The sequence below is a fragment of the Ochotona curzoniae genome, unplaced genomic scaffold (genome assembly GCF_017591425.1).
Source record: "Ochotona curzoniae isolate NIBS_2020 unplaced genomic scaffold, NIBS_Ocur_1.0 scaffold_4701, whole genome shotgun sequence".
In the NCBI taxonomy this organism is placed as follows: domain Eukaryota; kingdom Metazoa; phylum Chordata; class Mammalia; order Lagomorpha; family Ochotonidae; genus Ochotona; species Ochotona curzoniae.
The window spans coordinates 22,664,179-22,683,294 of record NW_024467122.1 but is presented as its reverse complement, the minus strand read 5'-3'; the positions used below and the strand labels follow the sequence as shown (position 1 = coordinate 22,683,294).

The following is a 19,116-nucleotide window of genomic DNA, read 5'->3' as shown; positions in this document are numbered from 1 at the left end:
TTTGTGAATATGATCTATATATTCCATGCTAATTTCTGGACTTTAAAAATGTGTGTTATTGTCCAAAGTGATGCAAAGAGGTTACATTTTGCATTTTCTCTGTACTATCAGATTAGTATTATTGAATCCCATTCTTCTGAGTGTTTTTACTTCCTTGCTACAGAGAAAAATTGGAGGATATGAAGTCTTCTTGACCACCAGGGAAGCATTTAATGCATCCGTATGAGCACTGAGCAATACAGATTCCATCAGGGATTCCTGGACACCTGTGTTTGGAAACTTCCGTAAGTGCTGAATTGTTACAGGTATAATGCATTGGCAAAGGAAAATAACAACCTTTTGTTTTTAGAAAGCAACAACTTAATTAGAATACAAGAGAATTAACGGATAATGACTACCTTAATCCAATCCGGAAGCTACTGTAACTATCTACAAATGCCATTTTTCTGTTTAGGTTCCCATTCATTCCATCCTTGAAAACAGGATACCTATGGGGCCAGAGCTATAGTTCAATTTGCTCATCTTGCTCCTTCAGGGGCTGGTGTTCCATTTGGGTACTGGTCCCTGTCCTGGTTGCTCCACTTCCCATCCAGCTCCCTGCTTAGGGGCCTGGGAAAGCAGTGGAGGACAACCCAAAGCCTTGGGACCCTGCATCTGTAGGGGAGACCTGAAAGAAGTTCCTGGCTCTTGGCATCAAATAGGCTTAGCTCCAGCCATTGTGGCCATTTAGCAAGTGAATAAAGATGGGAGATCTTTCTCTCTCTGTCTCTATCTCTGTAAATCTGCCTTTGAATAAGAATAAATCTTACAAAAAAAGACACTTGATAAGATAGAGGAGGATGATCTGAAAAGCAGCTACAAGCAAGGACTGTATCTTAAATTACGGCAAGTTACTCCAGCGGATGGCAAAGGGAGGGTAAGGGACAGGAGTGGGTAACTTACTGAGAGAAAACAAATTATTCAGGAATAAATGATTATTCTATCATAATCTAAAATTTTAAGTTGTGACTTGTATGACTTATTTTCATGCTTGAATAAGCTCTTTTTTTTTTTACTATGATTAACATCATTGTACACTTGAGAATAACAAGTGAAAGGAAGTTTAAGTAATTGGAAATCATGCAGTTAGATTCCAAAAGCTGAAATCTTACTCCTTCCCTGAGCAGCACTCCTTGATGACCTACAACAGGAGAACAGGTAGAATACCACAGAGAAGCAGCAATTCATAAGCTTTTAATGTTTTTTTTAAAGATAAAATGGTGCAAACTAGTCTAACAGGCCGAAAATGTAAAACTAATATATAACATATGTTGTTCATTATTATTTACATGCAGGTATGTTAAGAAATAAAATCTATGTTTATGGTGTACAGCATGATATTTTGACCCATACATCCACTGTAAAATGTTTACAGAGGAAAGATCATATTCCTCATGCATCTATCATTTTTGTGAGAATTTCTAAGATCTAGTCTCTTAGGAATTTTCAATATATTATTAATTATATTCACCACAGTGTACGATAGGCCCATTAAAGTTATCCCAAATACATTTAGTAAAAATGTGAGTTATTGAATTATGTGATATCAAAATGTTTATGTTCTCTTCCCAAGTGCCTCATACGAGACACTATTCGTGGACAAGCTGTCTGAATCAAAATGGAGACATTTTTCTCAAGTCCAAAACAAAATGAGATCATAGGTACATGTGTCAACTATAACTTACACACAAGAGTGCCAGAAATACAATCATGTACAAATGATACCAAATGCCTACAAAGTAGTTTTGCGAGGATGTCAGCTCAACTACTGTCTGATCTTAGAGTCATACTGCACTTAGCATTGTTTTTTATGGCCCACATCCTGTTTTAATACCTTATTTAATCCTTTTTACGTTGCCTAGAAGAATTTTCCCTTTCCTCAATCTCTTTGAATATAACCATGGTTTATTATGGGATAAATACTTCTACTGCAATGCTCTACTATTCCCAAATACCATTGTCCTCTGGAACCAATCAATAAATCAATCTCTCTCTGTTTTTAAGTTAATATTTGAGTGCAAGGTGTTGTAAATGTCATTAGTTAAGTTGAAGGCACTGATGTATGCAAACCCACAGCCCACTATTACTGATTCCTTCATCTTACAAGAAAAGGACAACGTCATGAAGACTGGCATACACACAAGTGCACCAGAGATGACAGAGCGGTCATTGATAAAGCTGTAGGGTTAGGGACATCAAGGATTGATGGCTGCCAGAGGCTAATAAGAGTTCAGGAAAGATTCATTGCTGATAGCTTGATTTTAGAATTCAAGTATCTGGTTGGGGTGGGGGGGGCGGCGTACAGCACGACCCTGATGGTCATTGCAAGAGAGGGTGGGGAGCCAAAGTTGGAACTAAGTAAGGACCAGAGAAAGCTTCTCTCCCAATTCCTAAAGGAAAATTACTGTTCTTCTGTTTCTGAGGACCGCTCAGGGCTTCTGGCTGTTGTTCCAATGACATTAGATTCTGTGAAGAAGGATCTGGACTTCCTATATTCTGTGTGGGAGATCCAAAAGGGAGTAGATGACCTCAGACTTCTTGGCCTATGAGGGCACTCCAATTCCCCGTGGTCTCCTTGGCTGTTGCGAGAAAGCCCCTGGTGCCCGTACTGATTGTCCTAGGAGGATCCAGGAATCTCCAGGGTTGGGATACAAGCCTCCTCCTGTCCTCCTGCTCCACTTTGGGGTTCCCCCATGGTCTGTGCATATGACCTCTTATTAAGACGCTGTCAGGATCACTCTTGGATCCCACTGTATGTAGTTTTTGCTAATGTCTAATGCAGATTCGAGTCTGCTGTAAGGTATCTGTTACATTCTTGATAGGATATACTTAACACCTTCCTCACACACTCTAAGAAGGTGGAAGATTTCTCTGCTCTCCCAAAAATTTAGATTAGATAGACAGAGACCAATAAGGAAAGTTTAGAACAGACAGGAAACAGTCAGCTTGGACTCACATATACCTTACTAGGTAGGACACAAAGATTAGTTACTCCTCACTAAGGTATTGAAGATTTCTCTGCACACCCCTCCTAAAACTGTTCTGTGCCTCAAGTGTTGACATATGCCTTGTAGGAGTTATAAGCCAGTTTGGACTATCCTAAAATTCACCAAGTTCAGTAAAAATCATGCTTCAATACTATAAGGTGCTAAGTATAAAAATGAAAATAGACATGAAACAGCTGAAAGGTACCCCATAACCATTTTAAGGTGTACAGCAGCCGGTTGTGTATAATGAAGTAGTCACAGCATGTGGTTAAGAACTTGCATTTTCTAACATATGCGTCACTCAATACCATGTCAATTAACTCCATGATGTTGTAAATTGTTGTTGAAGTTGTGTAGTGGCTTTTCATTGAAGCGGATGATATTCTGCCATCTCTACTTTCAGACCAGGGATGGTCTCCCAAGAAAACTGTTGAATTTATCTGAGCAATAAGAGGCTGGTATCTATGCATGGTACATGCTCGCTATGAAGGAATCATGATGGGATATGAACTTTTACTGCAACAATGTGGAGGAATCCAACATGGGGGTAGGGCATGGGGCGGGGGCAGGGGGAATCCCAGAGCCTATGAAACTATGTCATAAAATGAAAAAAAAAAACAAAAAGAATTCAAGTATCTGAACTTGAAGAGAATAAAGTCCTGCTGTATTACACCACCTGACTTGTGGTACTTCCTGAGAGCAGAACTACAAAACCAACACAATATACAAGTATGGTTTAGTTACTCAATTTTGGAATTAGAAAACCAGCTAGTCCAGAAGCAAGAGTTAACAAATGTATAATTTATATAGCCCTTAAAATGTATTACATTCACTCTCTAACACATAAAAAAATTTTAGGCTACTTCTGAAAACTCTTTTCAAAATGGTTTTTAAGTCTGATTGGGATATGCCATCTTCTGTTACTCTGACTTTCAAGTAAAATAAATCGTTATAAGAGCAACCTAGTTCCATATTGTATCAAGTTCAAGATCTGTTAACCAACACCGCTCATATGGCCAAGGCCAACCTCGACAGACAGGGAGAAAAAAGTAATAAATGACTGTATTGAATGAAATGTAGTGTATAATAAGGATAATAACACTCAGAATCATTAATATTATAGAGGAAAATATTATTTTGTATACAAATTAAATGTGATGATAATTTTCAAAGTATTGATGGCTTGCCATGTATAAATTCACAGATTTTTCTTATTAAATACACTGATGTATTTTTGTAAAAGTCTTTGAAATGTATGATAAATCCTTTTTCTAAGCATGAAGACTTTCCATGGAATGATAGAAAAAGAAAATCTGAGAGAACAGCTCCTTAGATGTGCTCAGGAGCAAAGCAAATGCATTTAAGAAGATGTCAACTAAACAGTGAAACAGTCCAATAGGTAATACTGATGTTCTAGGAGTAAAAATTTTTAGCAGTCTGGGGGAATATTAAATTTTAGCACAAAAGGGATTAGCTAATCTTACATAAAAATCAATGGGAATGTGGCTGATTGGCCTCGCAGTTAAATGACTGTGCACCTGCCCTCTTTGTGGAAAGCCTCAGTTGAGTCACTTGCTCCCACACTGAGGGAAGGCACCTGTGGACAGATTTCCTTCTCCTCTCTCTGCTGGTCCGGATTTCTCGCTCTTCGTCTCCCTCTGCCTTTCTGGCTCTAGGTTAAACAAAGCAACCAAAACAAACAAAACACTGATTCTATAAAAAGAGGACATTAATTCTGAGAAATATTATAAGTGACGTGTCCTAAACACAGTGTTCTAAGTGTATTGATTCAGTAACCACAAGCTGAGTCAAGGTGCACATCACATGTGGTTGGGACGACTGCTTCCATGGGGGAGGATATTACCAAACTAGCCAGAAATGGAATTCTAGAGAAATACATTTTTGGATTCTATTGCACATTCCCACTATTTACTGCTTTAGTATCACCAGATAGACCCAATCAAGAAACATTTATTACGGACAGGAAACCTCAATTATACTGAATTTTACAAATTCTGAGGAGGAATCCTTGTATAGAACATCAGGACTCATTTCTGCCTCTATGAACTGAATATGAATTTAAACATCCAGTGTGTCCATATGCATAACTCTCTATAAAATATCAGCACAGAACAATATTGCAAAGAGCTGGCCATCTGAGTGTTGATCATGGCAAGATGATGATTTCTGGCTAAAACACCCATAACTGCAACAAACTTTACTACCAACAACATATTTATGTAGTCATTAAAATGAATGAGTACAAATTCAAATACAACTGAAAAATGGCAAACACGAGTGCAAAGCATAATAAACCAGACCATCTAAATGTTTCTTAATGTTTTAGATATTAACTATTTTTTATGCAACAGTTTTCAATATTTTCGTTACTTTTAATGATAGCACATACTTTTCAAACGAAATCTCAACCACTCAACATAAAAACACATGAAATTAAAGTTGCTCGGGTTGATGTGTATTTTTTCTCTGTTTTTGAAAGATAAAGGAAAGGTCAATATTATTTCAATCTTTGAAATGTGCATTTCCATATTTATTATTAAAGCAAATTCAAAAACTGCCATTTTTCTTGTTACAATAAACCTTTCTACCTCTTTGAGGAGGCTAAAATATTTGAAATGCCCTACTGAGAATTTCTCTTTTAAAACACTCATGTTGGGGTCGGCACAAGGGCTCAACGGGCTAACCCTCATTTTGTGTGTGCCAGGATCCCATGTGGGTGCTGGTTCATGTACCAGATACCGCACTTCCCATCCAATTCCCTGCTTGTGGCCTGGGAAAGCAGTAGAGGATGGCCCAAAGCCTTGGGACCCTACACTCATGTGGGAGACCTGGAATAATCCCCTGCTTCAGATCAGCTCAGCATTGACCATTGGGGAGTGAACCATAGGACGGCAAATTTTTCTCTTCTCTGTCTGCCTTTCTGTAAGCCTTCCTCTCTATGAGACAGTTTAAGTCTCACATATTTTCTAGCACAGCTTTTACTGCAAAAATGACCTTACTGCAAAAATAATGCAGTGTAATTAAAAATCCAATATTTATTTAGATGGAAAACAAGAAAAAGTCTTCTTCTAATTCATAGGGGAGATTAAAATATTTTATGTCAATAATGGCAACATTGAAAAACAGCTAAAAAAGAATAATATAAAAAATAGTACAAAGCCATAGCAGTTAAAATAAGGGTGATGGAGAAGGCACATGTGGTGTCTCTGATACAAATACTAACGAGATATTACTAAAGCATGAACAAAACATAAAAACGAAAAATATGAAGCTTGAAAAGTTAACTTTTAACAAAGCATAAAAAATGTCCATGAGCAAAAAAAAAAAAAAAAACTACAATTTAAACACCCCCAGTCTGCAAGAACAGAGGCATCAAGCCAGGAAATAATGTAGAAGCAAGGATGAACAAACGACTGCCAAACGTAACAGAAATGTCTCAGATAGACCAGTAATTTAAAAAGTGCAAACTCTAACTGCATTTGAGTGTAATTTATGTCTTCACACATAATATGGTTGTATGTATGTATAAGTGTATGTGTGCATAAATCTGCATAACATGCTTATTAGCAAATTCAAAATCTAAATTTCCCTCTCAAAATTATTTCTATATAGAAGTGTGATGTCTATTATATTTCCATTACACAGACAAGAAAACTGAGGTGGAGTGAGCACAGAGATTAAGGAACATTTCCAAGGCTACATTATTGATCACAGAGGAGCTAGGATTATATTGAGGCAGTCTGGCCGTAGTGTCAATTCTTAGCCATTAATTCCTTCCTGACCTCTCACCCTTTTTTCTTTCCCCCTTGGGTATGTCAATATCATCAGGCCACAACTCATCAGCAATCAATACATTGGTTTCAAACATTTACACAGTATCTGGGCAACTAAAAACTGAAAAAAAATTCTGAAAATATTTATTACCTAGCTTGAAGGAAAGACGCACTTCTCTCTCCCAAAACATTTCTAACTATAAACATGCTCAGCTTAGATGAGTAAATAAGCCACCCTAGTTTCATGATATTAACCAACAAAAATCATCCTTGGGCCCAAGGGCCAAAAGCATGTTCTTTGCACTTGGCCCAGACATCCAGCCCGAGCTATTCTGGCGGCTTTCCTTATACAGTCTGTTGACAAAGAAAGGAGCCCCGTTAGATTTACCGAACTGGCAATAGAAATGGAAACTGGCTCACCTACAAACATGTACACTACCTCTAAGAATGAAAAAGTAATAATAAGGGGACACTATGACAGCACAGCATCCTGTAGTTAGGAACACACTGAGGCACTTGTCCAGTTCCCTGTGATTCTGCCTCTGACACAGCTCCCAGGGAATGTCCTGCCAGAAACAGAAGATGGTCCACCACTTGGACTCCTGCCACCCACACGGAGGCTCAGGTGAAGCTCCCGACTTCTCGCTTTGTCCCAGCCCAAATCCGTCTGTTGAAGCCATTTAAGGAACAGTGGACGGAAGATACCACGTTCTCTCTTTCTCTCTCTCTCTCCCTTTTTCTCTCTCTCACTGCTGCTCTTTTTCTTTCTCTGTAACTTAGAATACTAAACAAAAACTTATTTTCAAAAAGGACACACTGATACACTTCCAAACATAGAACAGACTAAGGAAATATGTGTCTATTCCTTGACTTCAGAACTGAGTTTGTAAGCTAAAGATCAAAGATTGTACTCCCAACTGTAAATGCTGAAAAGAATTTTTATGGAGAAAATAAGGCATATCTACTACTCAAGAGACATAGTGGTAGAAGGAAAAATACAAACTCATACTGTTAGAAAGCCAACAGAGTTAAGCAGCTGGAGAGTCAAGTAAAATCTGAAGTTCAAATGGCACTGATTGTGGGGATCAAGGGAGCTTTGATACATCTTAATGTAAACTGCCTCTTTTATAACTCCTGATGCCTTCATCAATATATCTTTGGACCCTCTTTCCTTAATGCAAGTTTAGCTTTATGCAAAACAGCTTACTGTATTATGGAAATACATAAGCAATTAATCATCACATAAAAAACACTGCAACCAATACATAAAACAGGATTTCATGGACCCTCCAATTCCGATCCCAACTTCTAATTCTATAATACTTATTATACGTCCACAAAAATGACAATCCCATTGTCACTAAAGTTTGAGCAATTGTTCCCCAGAGATAGATCTATTATTTTTGATTGTAAAATTCTAAGATTACTTTCACCAGACACCACTGTTTTCTGTCTGAATCTCAGAACAAAATCCATATTAACTCTATTATGTTTATGCTATTTTAGCAATATTATTTATACTCTTGTACATCTTCATTGGGAATTATTTTCTATAAAATTACAGGTGAAATTTTATTGATCTGGATTTCATTAAGACACCCTATTTTTTTTTTATCTTGATTTCCATTTCCACCATTACGCAAGTTTAAGAAAGTCAGTGGTGATGAATCTGAAAGTCTGAACAGATGTAGCCTCTTCAAATGTATTTCTCATTGTCTTCCATGAATATTCTGATTAGGTGTAAATAAAGTACATGTGATTTCAAGCATCACACTCGTGAAAACAAATACTTTCTTAGCTGTGATTATGTCATAATGAAATCATCTTACACATTCTAAAATAAACTCACTGCCATTTGGATTGTTATCTTACTGAGATATTTTTACACTTGTGTTTTAACAGCTTCCTAAGCAGTGTCTTCTACATTTCTCACAACACCATAACAAAATCTTTTCTCATCTTAAGCACATGGATATGTTAAGTTTGAAAGTTAAGCGATCATCAACTCCTTTCCTGCACTGTACATACAGTAACTGTGGCGTAAATCACACACATGCAAGCACACACAGCATCACAGTTCGGGACTCACCTGTGGACGTGGGTGTCCTGTGACAAGGCAGGTCAGCTCCAGGGTTTCTCCTTCCCGGATGGTGTACACTCTCTCAGAGTATCGCTCCTCTTCTATGTTACAGGCGAGGCCCGAGTGAACAATGCGAACTGTCGGGGGAGCTGCCAGGTAAAGGGGAAAAAGAAAACACAAACACACACAAAAATATAAGTCAACTGTCTTTCTAGGAACCATCCTGATTGTAAGAGCAATTTTGATTTGATTTCACCTGTCACATCCATCAGTGAGCTTCCCCAGGGGATTAAAGACTGCTAGAGAGAAAGCTCCAAATTTATCTAACAGTTACCATCACCATCGCTTTCTAAAAATGGCAAAGGGGAATAGAATGCCAGAAAACCAGTGCCTCAGGAAATGACCATCAGTCACAGACCATATGATAAAACGTGATTGTTGCAATGTCAGAAGGCCCCCTTCTTAGTTGAAACCCCAGCTGTAAGATAGTGAGGAATATTATACCAAAAAAGATACTGCGAGAGAAAAGATCATTGGAAAAGAGGGGATTTGAGTCGACAACAATGTCATTTGTCTCCTAATGACATGTCACGCGCTGCTGGGAAGAAGCTGAGGAATACGAAGGTTTGTCCTTGTATGGATGGTGAGCAAAAGATAGTGACCGGCTTACGCCAGTGAGACTATAAATCATTGATGCCTACGTCTGAACTCCTCATTAAAGAGAAATTCTCATGACGATGTCAAAGTTCCTAAATATCATTTTCTCTTATTTTAGTGCCACGGGTCAAATAAAATTTGATTAGAATTCATTGGCTTATATATCACTGGAAACCAACTCTACACATTAACCTCTACGGATCATGAGGAATTCCCAGCCAATAAAGTGTGCTGTGTTTCACTAAGTATACTACCAACAGCTACTAACACGAGATTCCAGTTCATCGCCTCCTATGAAGTCAGAAGTTTTGTTGATAATAAAAATGGGATGGAAGAACTGATTTTTTCTAGTTTAAAGGATGATGGAGTTGTCATATCCACATGAAAGAATCTTCTGTAAAACTCTTCAATCTAAACAGCAGTATCCTTCACAGAGGCTATGGCCACTGTAGATTAATATTGGTATACTGGAATTTTCTATCAAGGATTAAAAAGACAGTGAATCTTATAGAATCTGAAAATAAACTTGGCAACTCCATGAATTTAATAATTGGGAAGAGCATATTTTATTGTAACGTCTCAATTTCAATCAGAAACTAGGAGACAGAGAACTGCACGTGGGGCTAATGAAGCAACTGCTTCTTTCCGTTTCTTTCAGAGTACTTGAGTACACTCCGACTCCTCATCCTTGCTTTTCTGAACACTGCTGCTAAACTCCCTCAGACAATGATGTACAGAATCTTGCAATGTTAATCTTCCTTGCTACTGAACACCCCAGGTGACTACAATTATTAAGGCTACTTGGACTAAATTATTAGAAATATTTTGGGTGTCATCTAAATATCTGTGGACTAAAGAAATAGGCCAAAGGAAAAAAAAAATCTCCTTTCTCCTTTAACTTTTTAAAATAAGAAAACTTTATGCTATTCATCATTTCACTGGCTTGAAAAATTAAATGATGCTTAAACAAATCAAATATTTGGTTTGCTCTATAAAAACAAATCCATCAAAATCTGTCTCTCATGGTTGGGGACTCTGTCTAGACATCATAATAATCTGCTTAGTTCTACGACATTAGAAGGTCTTATTTTTACTCTTTGGATGCTCTGATGCTTCATACGGAGTTTCCTACAAATCATTTCTGACACTCATCAAATTTGGGCTTCAATTTTAATAAGGCATACTAGCAAGATGCTTATTTTTAGACATCTGTCGGACATAATTGTAAATATATTAACGCTCAAACACTAATCAAAATTAATAAATGCTTGCAAAACAAAAATAGAAACATTTAAATAGAAAACAGCCTTATCTTAAAATATGTTTCTGAGCCAAATTTAGCTTAGCGATAGCTCACATGTTTATTAAAAGATTTAATTATATAGGGACGCGATATCGCTCCCAGATTAGTTTACACTCGCTCCTTTTGTTTTAGTTTGAAAGCAGGGCATGGTATTGTTACTCTAAAGATTTTTCTTTCAAAAGCATCATTATGCAAATTAGTGGCTTTATTTAAACTATTTAAATTATATAGTAAGCACAGCACGACATTTACAACTGTTCATTTTTGGCTATTTACTTCTATATTTTAACACATTCTTCGAAAAGGTAATTGCCTCCATAGTGTAATTATCACGAAACTACCACTACCCTACAGGAGATGGAACATACCACAAACTTGCTCAGTGTTGAAGACGCACTCATCGAAGTATGTATTCACATACTCGGAGTTTACCTTCCCAATGAGATCAGTGTTTGAGAGCTCCTGTCAATCTCTGTTGTCTGAAGAAAGCTCTCCTGGAAGGGCCTTAGGGGTTACCCGGGTCAATGCTCTTATTTTCACACTAATTTTTAAAAAGTGATTTTACTTATTGACAGTCAGAATTGCAGAGAGACAATAGAGAAAGAGGTAGTTCCCATCCACTGGTGCACTCCCCAAAGGCCTGCAGCAGGTGGAGCTGGGTCAGGCAGAAGCCAAATGCCAGGAACCTCAATCCAGGTCTCCCCTATGGAATTAGTGGCCCAGGAACTTGGGCTGCCACCCTCTGCTTTCCCATAGACACTCAAAGGGAGCTAGATGAGAAGTAGACCACTGCAATCTGTGCCCAGGCAGGGTGCTGGTGCTGCCGGCCTGTGCCCATGCAGAACGCTGGTGCTGCAAGCCTGTGCCCAGGTAGAACGCTGGTGCTGCCAGCCTGTGCCCACAGAGGGTGCTGGTGCTTCCTGTCTGTGCCCACACAGGGTACTGGTGCTGCCAGTCTGTGCCCACAGAGGGTGCTGGCGCTTCCTGTCTGTGCCCTGGCAGGGCACTGGTCCTGCCGGCCTTTCTCATTTCCACTTTAGAAGAGGAAAGCCTGAGGACATCTAGGGCATAAGGAACTGGCAAAATCTGAGACTAAAAGCACAGGTCCTCGTTCTTTTCCTATTTTGAGGGATGTATTAAAATAAGCAATCATTGGGGTAGATTTTTGTTGGGCAGCGGATTAGGGCGCTGCATGGAATGCTGGCATCTTGTAGTGAAGTACATAAGACACGCCTCTCCACCTCATCCAGCCTCCCCCTAATGTGTGATTGTGGGAGACAACAGAAGGCGGTTCACATACTTGAGTGCCTGCTATTCAGGTGGGAAACCAGTATGGATTAAAAATGAACATATTACTGAAAAATTTGGGTTGCATGGTAAATCCCAAACTAGATGTAGAGGAATTTAAAATGAAAAAACTGAGATACAATCTTGAAGTACTGAATGCATCATGACGAGGGCGATCGTTGAAGTGGATGGGTAAGTTGAGGCCAGTGGTGTGCTGCGGTTGGAGCGCTCTGGCTTGCTTCCCATTTCTGGCTCCTGACTTCAGGGCTCTGCTAATGTAGAACCCGGGAAGGAGTGACAACAGCTTCAGTGGTCAGATCCCTGTCACTCATGCGGGAGGCCCAGCCTGAACAGTCAGCTCTCGGCTTCAGCCCAGAAAGAGCATTGCATGGGAAAGCTCTTGTTCTGCGTCCTAATTAACTAATAAGCAACCTAAGTATTGCACCAAACCTAACCAATATCACACTGCCAAATCCACGGGGACCTCATGAACTGCCAAAGCTGTATTTCTGATTTCGTGTTTCTCCTTGTTATCTTCCAGCTTAAGGACCAGATTCCTAATCCCTGCAAGAGGGCCACATGCAGATCTCTGAAAATTGTCCCGAGTCTGACAACACAAGTTGAAATCTACTTTCTCTGCAGCATCAGCTCTTCCACAGTGGAAGAATAAAGAGCACGGAGATTTGAGCTATCTTTTCTCATGACTTCCCCCACCTGGAATTTCCAGACTGACACATGAACCCATGTCCTTGATGTCTTCCTGACTTAGTTAGCAATGGTTTTCTCCTTTTTTAAGATATCCATCTTGCCTAGTGAGTTTTCCTGTATGCTAACTGCTTCACCGTCAGATGGGCATACGCAGTGTCTGTTTCCCATCACATAATTACACCACAGAGTTTGTATTTATTAATAATTCAAGTAGTGGATAATTTCTATTTTAACAAGTATCACCAAAGGCTCTCTTATTCTAAGTAGCTATCAACTATTGTGGCACTAGATTCAGCTTCTTTCAAAATAAATGCTCTTTGCCATATTACATCTGAAGCAAAATGTCTTTTCCTTGTTGGAAAATGCTTCAATTCATCATCCCGAAATTGGACTAAGGGTTATGATCCCCTTTGCCCTGTAGATTCAGCAATGAATTAAAATGTTAAAACACCGCATGGGACGTGTATTCATCCAAATTTTCTTGAAGGAAAACAAATCTCATTACATAAAATCTTTCCCAACACTAATCATATCAACTCCCTTAATTTGAATAAATTGCCTGTAAGTTCAAGAGGTTGGCCTAAAAGGGCAAATGGGAGGCATTCTTTTATCTTGTTAAGAGTGCACTTTGGAACGTTAACCTACATGATCTCTTTTCTTCTGGAGAAAGAACAGAAATAACATCCTCCTAAGGAAACAATCATACGTATTTTTATGTTTTACGTAATATACTAACTTTTTAGCCTATATTTGTTGAGCAACTGCTATATCAGACCATGCACTTGGTTAAGTGCTGGGGATATAAAGATTAATGCCAAGAATCATGCCCACTGGGTTTATAGCCTATGGGCTCTGTCCAATTCATCAAGATCAGAAAAGATGGTTGAAGAAAATAGGTGCTTTATAAGAAGAAAATGAAATTACTGCATGAGGACAAAGGAAAAGCTAGCTCAACCTGACTGGGGGACGCAACCAGCTTCTCCCAGTCACAGCCATCTGAGCCAAGTTGGGAGAAATGCTTGTGGGAACAAAAAAGGAAGCATGCTCTCGAGAGTGGAGACTGTGTTCAAAGACAGGTCTACCAAAAGCATGGGCTGTGTTCCTCACTGCATTAACACATGATCCAGGTCCTTTTTACTACAAATCTTCCACTTTTAAGATTTATTTGTTTATTTGAAAGGCAGTGTTTCTGAGAGAGGGAGAGAAAGACAGAGGGGGAACTTCCATCTACTGGTTTGTTCCCTAAATGGCTACAGTAGCCAGAGTTGGGCCATGCCAAAACTGGCTGGGACCACACAGCAGCCTCCCTCAGGGTTGACAGGGGCCCAAGTGCCTGGTAAACACTTTATCTGCTGGTTAGATAGGTAAAAGATTATGGGTTTTTTTTTTTTAATATGAGATTGTTGGGCCCAGCACGATAGCATAGCGGTTAAAGTCCTCGCCTTGCACACCTGGGATCCCATATGGGTGCTGGTTCTAATCCCGGCAGCCCCCTTCCCTTCCAGCTCCCTGCTTGTGGCCTGGGAAAGCAGTCAAGGACAGCCCAAAGACTTGGGACCCTGCACCTGCGTGAGAGACCCAGAGGAGGCTCATGGCTCGTGGCTTTGGATTGGCTCAGCTCCAGCCATTTGCGGTCACTTGGGGAGTGAATTATCAGATGGAAGATCTTCCTCTCTGTCTCTTCTCCTCTTTCTATATCTGACTTTGTAATAAAAATAAATAAACCTTTAAAAAAAGTTGGCAAATGTCTTCCATTCTCTCGGTTGTCACTCAATGTATAGTATAAAGCAAAGATAACAGTAATCAAAGCTTCCTTATATTGAGTGATTTCTGTGACTGCACATTTCCATAATGCATGTCTCAGTTTCCTATATGCTACACTTATTTCTTCGGCACTGTCAATCATTGGTCTCTCCCAATATCTAGTATAACACCCATACACAGTGCTTAGAAGATATGGTAGCTTGGAATTTGCATCCCTTTTTGCTTTCTGAGTTGCTAGTTTAATTTACTGTAATGATCCTCTCTATTCTTGCTCGTGTTATGACTCCCCTGCACAACTTCCACAATTCTACTGTGTGTTCAGACCTAGTCCATACTTACTTCCGCTGTTAACGTCTTCCAATGCCTACCATCCTTCTCTTAAAGCAAGTCATAGCACTACTATACTGATATGCAGATATATACAGATATTTAGATGTCCAGATACTGCATATTACAACCCCATATGGGAAAAAGGAGAATACAGAAATATTGAAGAGGAGTAACAATTCATTTTCAGATGCTGACAACAAACTGACCAGAGGATGACAAGCCATAGCTGGACAAAATTTAGAGCATTTGGGTATTTGCTGATGGCTGACAGTAATCAAGTAGAGAAAAGATCTCAAAGCATGAAGAGTAGACCACTAAGAGGATTACAAGGATCCCACGACAGATGCAAATTCCTAGAGAAGACAAAGAAAGAGACTTAATGTGAAGTCAGAGCTGTAGAACGGAGGAGAACCAAGCATGGGGGGTATTACAGAGGTGACATAAAGACACGCTCAAGGTGGATTGGCAAAAGCCACAGACAGAAGGTACGGCCCTTCAGTTATGACAGAACTGGTGACACCAGAGTGAAACACGGCTGTAAAGACAGGAGGTCAAGGGAGGAATGAAGTGTGGTTGATGGGGAGAAACCTCAATGAATCCAACCAAGCTCACAGCCAAGGGCAATCCGCCACTGAAGTTCATCCAGATGTAGAAGGCAATAATGAGTAAGATGCCGTATATTTGATCAAAACCAAACCACCATCTCAGGAATGCAAAGAATAACTGTTCACACGGTAAGAATGAAACGTTTGTCCTACCAAGCGATTTGTGTTGTGATTCATTTCTTTTCTGCCAACACTACACTGCCAGTATCTTTTTATAAAAAAAAAAAAGATTTATTTTTATTGCAATGTCAGTTATACCGAGAAAGAGAGAGAGGAAGATCTTCTGTCTGATGACTCACTCCTCAAGTGGCAGCAATGGCCAGAGCTGCACCAATCTGAAGCCAGGAGCCAGGAGCATCTCTCAGACCTTCTACACGGGTACAGGGTCCCAAGACTTTTAGTTGTCCTCAACTGCTTTCCCAGGCCACAAACGGAGCTGGATGGGAAGCGGGGCTGCTGGGAGTAGAACCTGTGCCTATCTGGGATCCCAGGTGCATTCAAGGCGAGGACTTAAGCCACTAGGCTACCACCCTAGACCATACACTCTGAGTATCTTTCACTTTAAAAATGTTTCCTGGGGTTGGCACCACAGTGCAGTGGGTGAAGTCACTGCCCATAATGCCCACAGTCCATATTTACAGTAGTTTGAATCCTGGCTGCTCCATTTGGAGAGCGAAGCAATCAAGGCAATTGTTCTCTCTATTATATTCTCTTTCTCTCTCTCTCTTTTCTCTTTCTCTGTCTTTAATGATATAATTTTTTTAAAAATTCAGTTAATAAAAATATTTCCCTAAAAACCCTTCTCTTTCTTTTTTTTTCTTCTTTGCTTTAACTTACTCTATTGCAAGTTCCACTTGACCAACTTCTACATCACAAAGGACGAAATCCCTCAACATTCTCCTCTCTCTTTTGTAAAATAATAGGTGACCCCCTGCATAGAAATATGTTTAATCTTTTCCGTATTAAAAACAGATGCAACTAACATTTATCCTTGCATCAACAGGTCACCTCTTGTTCTGTCTTTACGTTCTAGTGCTTAGAAATAACAACGCGAACTCCCAGTCACTCACTGCACTTGCCTTTGTAATCAATCCTTGGTCTCCTATAGTCTGGCTTCGGACCATCATTTACGTTCGTAAAAGAGTAGGGAATGGAAAGTGACTGATTTTGGGTCATATTTCTTATCTCTTATTCATCTTCAGTTTACCTTCGTTTCTTCTACTCAGTCTTTGGAAGGAAATGCCCGACAGTCGAAACAATATAGACTACGGACAATTATTATGGCCCAAACCACACCCATGAATATCAACGCATATCGACCATGCACATAAGCAAACATTATTTATGTGCCTATCTGAATGATCTTCTGAAAAAATAGTTAGCATCTTGTCATTGTCATTAAATAATTTGGTGTACCCTGGTACACCAAAATCATACGTATCTTTTAAATCAGCTTTCAGCCCACTTGGTTTATTTGATGTAATGGGTTAGTTTGAATTGGCTACAATTTTAACATCAATGTCATTTGGTCAACACTGTATTCCTGAGCTCTACAGGGAAATACTTCATTATCTTCTATTTAATGAGCTGTGAAATTAAAGTAATATGACCATATTGATTATCCTGGATTTAACCAAAAGGGGATCATCTGTATTTCCATGTGGCTTTGTTGAAAGGCTTTAATTTCTGAAAATTTTGAATATTCTGCATGATTTCCTTAGCACAGGTTGGCTCTCAGCCTATGCTGTACAGCAATATTAGACATTAACTGAGCCCAAGTCTCTTAAGCCCAAAGTAAGGTAAGAAAAGTAAACTTGCAGTGTCTGGTTTTAGAAGATGGCTATTAATGTCTCCAAAAGAAAACTGAACGTGATGTTTTAGGAGAGGGAGAATGAAGTATTTAGAGCAAAACATTAAATATTTAAATTTACATATCAATATCTACTTACATGATACAAAGTACTTAAAAAGAGGGAACAAAGCAATAACATTCAAAACAATTTGACTCCATACGTTAGAGGAGGATGTAAGAGGTCTCACAAGGGAGAAAGTGCACTGATCTCAGCTTCAGAAATGTAGCACAACAACAAGGAAAAGACCAAGTCTGCAGGGAAATAACAGAAATTGCCAGTTAAGGGAGAACAGGAGAGAGTTCTGTGGAAAAGAGAGGAAAGAGAAGTACTCTGATTTGGCCAGCTAAGCTGAATCTCCACTGCCTACTGCCATCTGAGAAACTCAATTTTCCAACTCCAACTAGAAAGCAGTCCCTGCAGTGCCCCAACACGAGCTGCTTTAACAGGGTGAATTCTACAGTCCCACACCAACTTCAGGTCCAGCCTGATGAGGTGACTGGGTTCTCAGTCTTTTCCTACCTCCTTCCTCTCACCCTCCCAAGGTGTCATTCTCAAAGGTATGTGGTGGAGCCCGAGGTAAGCTCTGCTCTCTCTACATAGAGCATACAACATAACAGCTACCAGCAGTAGCTACAGCCAGAGTCAGGATACTGGCAGGCTGGAGAGTAGTTCTCCAAATCCTACAATCGTTGGAGTTCTGGGTGTTATGTCCCAGAACTGTGCCCAACCAGTTTACAGGATCCAGGCTGCTTATCCTCAGCTTTTAGGAGTTAGCACTGTCAGCAGTCCAGAAAAACACAACACAACAAAAATCCCATATCCAAACAGAAAATTCTGTCTACTAGGCATGATTCGTAGCATTACCCCAGCAGGCTACATGTCCTGCATAGCTGACAATGTGGATGTTAGCATTGCAGCCTTTGGAGGAACAAGCACATAGTTGATGTAAGCTGTGCTGCAGGCAGGTGGCTATCCAGCATCCAACACCTGATTCCCAACCTGGGAGACCTTGGCAATGACCCCACTGTATACTCAACAACAGAACTGTAACAGGCAATACTAATTTCGTCATACCCACTGGCATCTCCAACCAATGAGGCATTAAGAAGCATCTGCCTGTATCCTAACTCTCTGTAGGGCAAAATCACCTATGTGCCTTGTAGTCATCCTGTAGGACCGGAGCATGGATTAGTTCAAATCCTCTATTCCAGGAACTATGATATGGGGGTGGGGGTTATAAACCTTAGAGTGAGCTGTGCTTCACCAGCAGGATCTGGAGAAGGTCCCATCCACGTCACACAGCCCTAAAGCCACAGCTGGGACCATGAGCCTTAACATCACTCCAGTTGACCAGAGGAACCAGGGAAAACACGCGTCATGCCCCACAGCACAAAGAACAAGGCCTCAGCATTCACAGGCCACGTGAAAGGTTTTCTGTAGGAGAAAATGAAACAACCCAATCATACAAAAATAACCAGAAAAGAATTAGAAAGGGTAACTCTGGGATATAAAGTACAGGATACCACTGAACAACCCAGTAACCATTACACTAAGATTCCTGAAAGATAACAGAAAAGGCTATTGAAACCTGATAAAAGGAAACAGAGTTGAAGTGGGATGACTGGTTCCAGGTCTTAATTATGCACATTAAGTTGAAAGTTAAACAAAAAATGCCATCTAAAATTCCAGGGTAAAACAATGAGAAAAGC

General features: G+C 39.7%; 1 protein-coding gene across 2 annotated transcripts in view; it reads right to left on the bottom strand.

Annotated features, from left to right (window-relative positions):
• MDGA2 (MAM domain containing glycosylphosphatidylinositol anchor 2) overlaps window positions 1–19,116 on the bottom strand; it is a 665,568-nt gene that overhangs the window by 351,938 nt on the left and 294,514 nt on the right. For both annotated transcript variants that reach the window (XM_040969572.1, XM_040969573.1), the window contains exon 2: window positions 8,910–9,049. In XM_040969572.1, the coding sequence (XP_040825506.1) occupies window positions 8,910–9,049 (140 nt within the window). The remainder of the gene's footprint in view (window positions 1–8,909; window positions 9,050–19,116) is intronic.